At 37.3% G+C, this 8877-nt stretch overlaps 1 protein-coding gene and 1 long non-coding RNA gene across 3 annotated transcripts; both read right to left on the reverse strand.

Moving 5' to 3' along the window:
* Positions 554-2099, reverse strand: LOC104728167. The gene is made up of 2 exons (XM_010447194.1): positions 1128-2099; positions 554-1042 (listed from the first exon to the last, which is right to left on the reverse strand). The coding sequence occupies exons 1-2, from the start codon at positions 2097-2099 to the stop codon at positions 554-556; spliced, it is 1461 nt and encodes a 486-aa protein (XP_010445496.1).
* On the reverse strand, positions 6361-7429 carry LOC109127711. 2 transcript variants are annotated; one of them, XR_002034258.1, is made up of 4 exons: positions 7365-7421; positions 6965-7270; positions 6735-6834; positions 6361-6479 (listed from the first exon to the last, which is right to left on the reverse strand). It is a non-coding gene; the product is annotated as an uncharacterized LOC109127711 (long non-coding RNA). The 2 variants fall into 2 exon arrangements; XR_002034257.1 differs by having other exon boundaries at positions 6362-6479; positions 6965-7275; positions 7365-7429.

Below are 8877 nucleotides of genomic sequence, written 5' to 3' on the forward strand. Positions count from 1 at the left end.
AAAATTTGATTTTACTTTGTTTTGTTTTAAAATGTTTGAGTAATTTTTAAAATGAATGTGTAGGAAACTGAAAAAAACAAGGGACGGATTTTTGGACTTGGAAATCTCTCCCAACAAAGCCCGTTATCTCAATCAATGGGTTACTCATTTGCTCCCACACAAGAGTTCCAACCAGCTCTGCAAGAGAAGGATGCTCGGATTGCAGCATTGGAAAACGAAACGGAAGAACAAAAAGCGGAGAACAAAAGAAGGGACGAGGAGAACAAGAAGAGGGATGAGGATCTAGTAGCGTTCATGAGCGAGATGCGGGCAAGACATTCTGCCTTTTAGATTTCTGAATTCTAGCTTTGTTTTGTAAAATATTTATGTTTTCGGTTTTTAGAACATTTTCCATGTTTGTACGAAATAATATTTCCCTAAAATTTTTAAATATTATTATATAAGCATTTCTATTTTAACAAAAAATTTAGTATTAAAATTTGAATAATTATGCAATTTAAAAAAAATACAAAAAATACATCAGTCGGTAATCAGTCGGAAATGACGGACTTTTTCAAAGAAATCGGTCGGTAATCTGTCGGAAATGATGGATTTTTTTGAAACATTCCGTCGGTATTCTGTCGGAAATGACGGATTTTTTTGAAACATTCCGTCGTTTAGCAATCCGAACCATGGCAATCTTTCTAACCATCTCTAACATAGCCACAAATGGCTTTTCTCTTGCCTTGTTGATGGTATTGTTGAAGGACTCTATGGAGTTGTTCTCCACATCTTCACAGTAATTGTCAAGCTTGTGAAAGGCCCTGCACCAAGTCTTTGGCTTTGTCTTCATGACATCTTCATGCACCTTTGAGTCGTATGCGTGGATCCTCTCCAAGTTCTGATAATATTCGGTGGTGTTGTAGCTCCAAGCCAGATCCCAAAGATATTTTTTCAGAAGCTTTTTGCTAGGATGAATCTTCTTCAGGTTCCCATAAATGTGCCTAACACATTTTCGATGCTCCACCTTTGGTAACTCTAACTCAATAGCTTTTATCAAACCCTGAAACAGAAACCGCATGATTATGCTACAACTTCATAAAACATAATTATGCTAGAGCTTAACAAATACAAAACGGAACACATACCTTTTGCCGATCTGACATAATAATGTAACCATCTCCATCTCCTAAGTCTAGATCAATCTTCAACCTATTCACAAACCATTGCCATTTATCAGTGTTCTCGACTTGAACAACGCTCCATGCTATTGGATAAATAGCATTGTCTGCATCCCTGCCTAATGCCGCTAATAACTGCCCTTTAATCTTTACTTTTAAGAAGCACCCATCAACTCCTATTAGTGGCCTACAACTAGCTTTCCATGTTTTTCTAAGAACATAAAACTGGTTAAAGACATCCTCACCAACATCATTCTTCACGGTATCAATATCCACAACAGATCCTGGATTTGATTCCATAATCTCGGCACCATAATCTCGGAGATGTGTAAACTGAGTATCATACTCCGACGAGATCCATCCCAATGCCTTTCTCCTAGAAGCTTGGCATTGAGGCCTTGTAACTGATATCTTCCACATCTCCATTTCAATCTTTTCCATCTTGGCAAGCATGTAATACTCTGGTTCTTCCCTAATCTTATCAAGAAATATCCTAGCTATCACTGGGACCGAAAACATCGCACACTCTCCATTAGGAATACATATATGTTTATCCTTGTACAACGTAATCCTCCAGAAAGGATCATCACCGAGAGATGGAGCATACACTTGCCACCCACATTTCCCCTTAGCACCAATACATTTAAATCTGATTGCATCTCTATCATACCTGTATTGCTTCAGATTGGAACTTGTTAGCAGTGCATAGTCGGTGACACACTCCTTGAACGAGATTCCATTGTAGAATTTTTGGCCTTTATACATTATCCCATCACCACGAAGAATGGGTGTTCGCATTCTCACTTGAACCATCTTCACGACCATTAGCCTCGTCGTCGGTTTCTGGGTACACATCGTGTCGGATTGATTGTTCCTCTTCGGTGAACTCTTTGGCAAGCATGTGGACAAAAGATTCATCTCGATCTTCTGCCTCTGCATCGTGATCATGATCTCGATCTCTTCCTACTGGAGGATTATCGTCTGCGAGAATTAAATCCATTGTTGACATAGTGAATAAGAGCAACGAAATGAGAAATGGATTTGGGGGTTTTATTTTAGGGTTCTTCGAAAGAGAAATCGATTTGGGGGTTTTGAAAGTAGGGTTCGTAAATAGAGAAGAGAGATGTGAGATTTTCGATTTGAGGGTTCAGGTATTGGTTAATCATGGTTTAATATTCTAATCGGGTTGTAATCGGGTTGAAATTGGGTTTAACCGGTTAAATGGGTTTATTACTTGGTCAAGCAAATAATAACAAAACGGTTAAACCCATCCAAAACACTATTTGCTTGACCAAGTAATAAAGCCATTTAACCGGTTAAACCCAATTATGATTGGAGAGATAGAATAAATATGAAATGAAAAACTTATCCAAAAACAACCCGCGGCGTAGCGCGGGTATCAACCTAGTTCAAAGGTTATTAACAAAACTAAGTTGATACCCGCGCTACGCCGCGGGTTGTTTTTGGATAAGTTTTTCATTTCATATTTAGTTTATCTCTCCAATCATAATCAAGTTAAAATTGTTTGAATCTTTTAGATACATTAGCAAATTTATATTATTGTCTGAAGATGTTTTGATTTCTCTTTAGTTGTTGTTTGCTAATGTTTTGCATATCTTGAACTGTAGAATTAGAAGAATTAATGAAAATAATAAATACTTTTGAGCGTGAGATAATATCGTGTTTACGGTATGCTCTCAAGTGAGATTGAAGTTGGGACGTATTTGTTAAAGAGAATTCAATGACGTATGCAACGAATGCTTCATCTAAATTTACATATATTGTCTCATTAACTATATGCACTATGTTTAATTTTGTTTTGCTTAAACACATATTTACATTTTTAAAACTATATTGTGTACACACAAATTTTTCAAACCACACTAATCAAAGTTTCTATTTTTAACTTGTTTGGTCGGCCAACATTATTTGAAAAGATACATACCAACTCACAAGTATATCGTGTATATGGTATAGAAGCAACCGGCTGCTCGTCTACTCCACTAAACGCTCTTATCACAAGCTAAATAATTATTTGGTCTTTAGAAAAAGTTGGCTAGTATTGGGTTTTATTGTAGTCCATTGTACATTCAGTTTGTTCCCTTGCAAATTTGTAATTTTGAACAAATTGTTCATCGTCGTTGTACTCCTCTGCGACTTGTTTCAGTAGCTTCTCCTGCAACTCATAAGCATCATCCCCTCGAAGAACATCACACGTCCATGTCATCAAAACCTGATCATTGTGGAGACGGATAAAAGAACATAAGCACTCAGCCTAAAAATGTTCTTCTACACTTGGTAATTGAGGAGTAAGAGAAGTTCCTTTTAAGTTTCTAGAGAGACTGTTTGCTGAGAAGTTTGAAAAACGCAATTTATGTAACAAAAAAAATGGGAACAAAAAGGAGACTGACCATTTCCAAAGCTCCTCTAATGACGCCACTTAAGACATTGCAGTAGTAAAGACCTTGGCAAGTATTGGGAAGTCCTCCAAGATTAAACTTCAGCAAGTCTCATCTGCGTCCTAGCTTGTCACTGATGCAGTGACCCCAACGAACATGTTGAACCCCACATGTGTAATAAGGCAAATCATGTTACTGCTTCTCAATACCATTAAACCAAAGGAGATATCTACCAGACATTAAACTCTATTGTCTAGACTAAACTCAGATTAAACACTTACGGTTTGGTTAATTAAGCACTTATGGTTTGGTTTGTGACTTGTATTGCGGCTTCGCAGTGAAAGCGTTAACCAAAGACTATAGAGTTACCAAAGTCATATATCCCTTGATGAACCCTAACACTTTCTCATCGTAGTGAAATCATTAGTTCCACACAAGAGAGCAATAGCCAAATACCCACATCATCATGTTCTCACGGTAATGTTGTATAAGGACCAAATATAAGCATAAGTAAGAAATCATGATATTTTGGAGGGAAAATAGCCAGAGAAATAGGGCCAACATGTAAAACAAGTCAAATGCTAAACACACATATGCAGTTAGCAATTAAGAAAAATGACAATTGGCCTATCAAATTGGTGGTGTGATACATCAGCCTCAAGTAAAAATCTATAACCTATCAAATTATATCATTAATACACAGTCGCCTAGTTTTAGTCTTATGTGGACAAAGCAAAAAGAAAAATGATGGCGTTTAATCAGTCGATGCTCGATTTCTTCTTCTTCGTCGCCGTTTAAATGAGATTGAGAGATGCAACCTAATCTCTTCCCATTCAGTTTTGGGTAATCCATTTCTCTTCAATGGCGGAGATCTAAACGAACTTGGTTATGGTGCTGAATTTAACAGCTCTAGGGTTTTCTTCTTTCTCCCTTTCAACGTCTCTTGGTCTCTTACCTTCTGCTTCTTTCTCTGATCATCCTGAGGTAATCTCCAATTCATAACATCAATGGAGTTTGTTTTTAAGAGAATTGAAATTATTTTTTAAGTGTGGAGATTAAAAAATCCATCTTATTGTAAATTCTAGCATGTGTTGCAGTTGCTGCTGCGGTTGCTCTTCTAGCCTCTCTGTAAGCATTAATTTTTAAATCTCCATTTAGCTTTCTCGACAAAGGAACGAAATTGTCATCTCTACTACCTCTTCTCCGACTTGAGAATTGAGAGATGGATGATAAACTCCGATTTGTTAGCCTCTTTTTCTTTTTAGTTCTCAGTCAATCTTGTCGTCCTCAATGCGTGTGTTAAATTTCAATCATCATCTGTCTATTCATTCTCATTTCCTAGATTTTTTTTTGATATGTTTGTGTAGCAATTCTTAGTACAATAGCTTGATCCAGAATATCAGATATGATGCGATTTGTTTAAGCATTGTTATGGTATGTTACAATTGAGGTTCTTTAAGGGTTTATGATTAGGGTATATTCAAAAACTGGGTTTACAAGAAGAGAAAACTGGGTTTACAAGAAGAGAAAACTGGGTTAAAAAAGTGAGCCAATCTGGTCTGGTTCTTCTGCGTATAAGACATCGATAACAGAACGCAGCAGATCCCGATCATCGATATTTACAGGCGTCACCCTCAACAGATTGGAAACGCGGTATTGGAGATTGGACATGATTGGCAGACGTGATATTGGAGCTTGTGGTCCACCACCAATTCGGAAGAGATCACTAACACTTGATGTACTGGCATACGGAGAGAGTTTTTTCGATAACCGTAAAAATATTTCTGGAAAACTAAGCTTTTTAGTTTTGAATTTTATTTCCAAAGGCTATGATTGAAAATTGGACTTTGATGGTAATCTTTGTCCTTGGCTACAATTCACCAGACTTGTGAAGAAACAAGCAGAGTAATCAAAGAAAAAGCAGTTCATTTCAAAACTGTTGAGGGATGAGTCTTCGATTTGCCCTCCAAAAGAGAAAGACGAAAAGAGTGAGACTAAGATGATGAAGAACAAGAAGATCGGAAGTTAGTCAGAGAAGAAGAGGTGGTCGTACGAAGAAGAGAAAAGAGAAAGAAGAAGATTGCTGTTTTGTCCCTATGGATCAAGAAAGCTAATGAGCTGGAGTTAAGCCCACTTAAGACTTGTGTGTTTAGAGTTCTTTGAATTATTAGTGGTGTTAGGTCCAAAATAAGATTTTGTGTTGTTTACTTAGTTTAACTAAGGAAGTTGTTGAAAACCTTAGTTAGACTAGATAATAGTTGTTGGAGTTGTTAGTGGCTAATAAGTTAAGGTAAGGTTGTGTAAGGTTGCTTGTGTCCAGAAGTCTAATGTCTAGATATAATGATGTAATAGTTGCTAAGTCTAGAGTCTAAGTGAATGAGTGTAAAAGAAATCTACTATAAGTATGTAATGTATGGGAAAAATGAATATATGAGAGTTCTAAGAAAATTGAGTTCTTTAAGTGAAGAAAGAAAAGAAACAAACTGGAAATCAAAGTGAAAATGTCAACATGGTATCAGAGCACAACTTGATCCTAGGAGCCTCTTAAAGCAAGAAAGAAAAAGTGAAGAAGTACGAAGAAGAAGAAGAAAACAGAGATGGCGATAAACCTGCAATCATCTCATCTTATTGCAGTCTTTGATGGCCAGAATTACGAGTTCTGGTCTGCAAGAATGAAAACCACACTCATGAACAAAGATCTTTGGGATGTTGTCAAAGATGAAGTACCTGAAGCTGAAGTTGAAGATGAACCTGCAACTCCAGGAGCAGATAAGAGCAAATAAACTGCAAACCTGAAGGCACTCAAAGCTAAAGACATGGCTGCTCTCCAAATCGTTCAGCATGTAGTGGCTGATGTGGTCTTTGACAAGATTCTCTCTGCAAACTCAGCACGTCAAGCATGGAAACTTCTGGAGCACTCCTATCAAGGTAATGAGAAAGTCAAAACTGTTAGACTTCAGTCTTTAAGAAGAGAGTTTGAAAATCTGAAAATGAAAGAAGGGGAAAAGGTTAAAGTTTACTCCGATAGGATTCAGGTTGTAGCGAATCAGATGAGATCTTTAGGTGAGGGTAAATCTAACTTTGATTTAGTGGTGAAAATGTTGGCTTCTATGTCAAAAAGCTATGCCGGTCTGTGATCCTTAATGGAAGAAACAAAGGATCTGAACATTGTTACCTATGCTGAGCTGCTTGGATCTCTAGAGGCACATGAGAAGAAATTCTTTCCAGAGGATGAAAAAGAAGCTAAAGGAGCCTTCTATGCACGGTTTCGAAGTCTGAATGTGGAGAAGAAACACAAAGAAAATTTTGGTCAGACAAGTTATAGAGAAAAAAGGTGGTGTGGTTATTGTAAAAGAGATAATCACAATGAAGATGTATGTTGGCTCAAGAGTGGAAAAATCAGACCTGCTTTCAACGGAAACAGAGAAACTAGAAGTTGTTTTCACTGTGGAAAAGTAGGTCACCTAATCAGTGACTGCAAACTCAAGAATGGAGAACAAGCTCAAGTTACTCAAGCTCAAGTTACTCAAGAAGACAATGAAGAAGATGAAACTTATCATATGTTCACTGCAAGACAAGAAGACCAAGAAATACTAGAAGAGAATGTCTGGCTTATTGATAGTGGGAGCACAAATCACATGACGCCACATGAGAACCTATTCGCTCACATCAACACAAGCTTCAATGTTCCTATACGTGTAGGTAATGGAGCTGTGCTGACAACAAAAGGAAAGGGTGATGTTAAAATCATGACAAAGAAAGGCAAGATAATCATCAAAGATGTTCTACTAGTTCCAGGAATTACCAAAAATCTATTGAGTGTTTCTCAAATAGTTGAAAAAGACTATGAAGTCGAGTTTGATCACAGAGGGTGTACCATTCATGATCCTGCTCGAAGGAAGATAGCTGAGGTACCTATGATCAATAAAAAAATTTATCTGAGAATGTCAGAAAATGAAGGAGCAACAATGGTTGCTACAAAAGAAAAGGTTGAATCATGCTGTCAAGGAACTGGATATACGGCTGGAAGTCAGAAGGTGTCACAAACTTGGTGTATTAAGAAGAATGCTGAAGGCCTGAACAAACCTGAAACTCATCAACCAAAGAAGAATGAAGTTGGAGCCGTGAATGAAAAGCCATCGCGTGAAGTTAAGAATCAGGGAGGTTCTGAAATTGGAAAAGAAGAAAACAAGGACAGAGAAGTAAAAAAGGTGAGTCCAAAATGCAAAATGAACGAGAGAGTGATCAAAAGAGACACGGTGGAGAAAACCGAAAGCTCACCTAAGTTTGAGAGGGAGCAAAAGTGGATTAGAAGGGAAACCTGCAAGAAAAATGCAGAGGAGAATCAAGCAACAAAGCACAAAGAATTTGGGGTTCACAAGTTGGAGATCAATGACAAGAGTAAACTTGTTTAGAATCAAAGGCTGATATTTCAAAAGCAAACATAAGCTTATGTCCGGAGCCTCTGCAAAAGAAGATCAAAGTGAGCTCAACCGAAAGTGAATCAAGACTGAACAAGAATGAAAAGACCATTGTTCAAGAGGGAGCAACAAAATCCAATCAAGGGAGAATCACAGAAACTTCAATTAAGAAGGAGATCGGAAAATCAAACTCACCAATGACCTATGCAGATGTTCTGAAAAGTGGCACTCAGATGAAGAGGAAAGGAAGCTCCATTGGAGAAGTAAAGGCTTCAAAATTCAAAATCCTAACCTGGAATCAAGAGCCCAAATCGAAAACTCAAGAGGGAGTGTTGAGGGATGAGTCTTCGATTTGCCTTGCAAAAGAGAAAGACGAAAAGAGTGAGACTAAGATGATGAAGAACAAGAAGATCGGAAGTTAGTCGGAGAAGAAGAGGTGGTCGTACGGAGAAGAGAAAAGAGAAAGAAGAAGATTGTTGTTTTGTCCTTATGGATCAAGAAAGCTAATGGGCTCGAGTTAAGCCCACTTAAGACTTGTGTGTTTAGAGTTCTTTGAATTATTAGAGGTGTTAGGTCCAAAATAAGATTTTGTGTTGTTTACTTAGTTTAACTAAGGAAGTTGTTGAAAACCTTAGTTAGACTAGAGTAGATAATAGTTGTTGGAGTTGTTAGTGGCTAATAAGCTAAGGTAAGGTTGTGTAAGGTTGCTTGTGTCCAGAAGTCTAATGTCTAGATATAATGATGTAATAGTTGCTAAGTCTAGAGTCTAAGTGAATGAGTGTAAAAGAAATCTACTATAAGTATGTAATGTATGGGAAAAATGAATATATGAGAGTTCTAAGAAAATTGAGTTCTTTGAGTGAAGAAAGAAAAGAAACAAACTGGAAATCAAAGTGA

The sequence above is a fragment of the Camelina sativa genome, chromosome 11 (genome assembly GCF_000633955.1).
Source record: "Camelina sativa cultivar DH55 chromosome 11, Cs, whole genome shotgun sequence".
Classification (NCBI taxonomy): domain Eukaryota; kingdom Viridiplantae; phylum Streptophyta; class Magnoliopsida; order Brassicales; family Brassicaceae; genus Camelina; species Camelina sativa.

Bases quoted from the DNA above. Each gene is read 5' to 3' on its own strand.
- LOC104728167 (XM_010447194.1), bottom strand. From the start codon at position 2,099: ATGCAGAGGCAGAAGATCGAGATGAATCTTTTGTCCACATGCTTGCCA. The intron at 1,043-1,127 runs GTATGTGTTCCG...TTTCTGTTTCAG, and splicing joins TTATGTCAGATCGGCAAAAG to GGTTTGATAAAAGCTATTGA.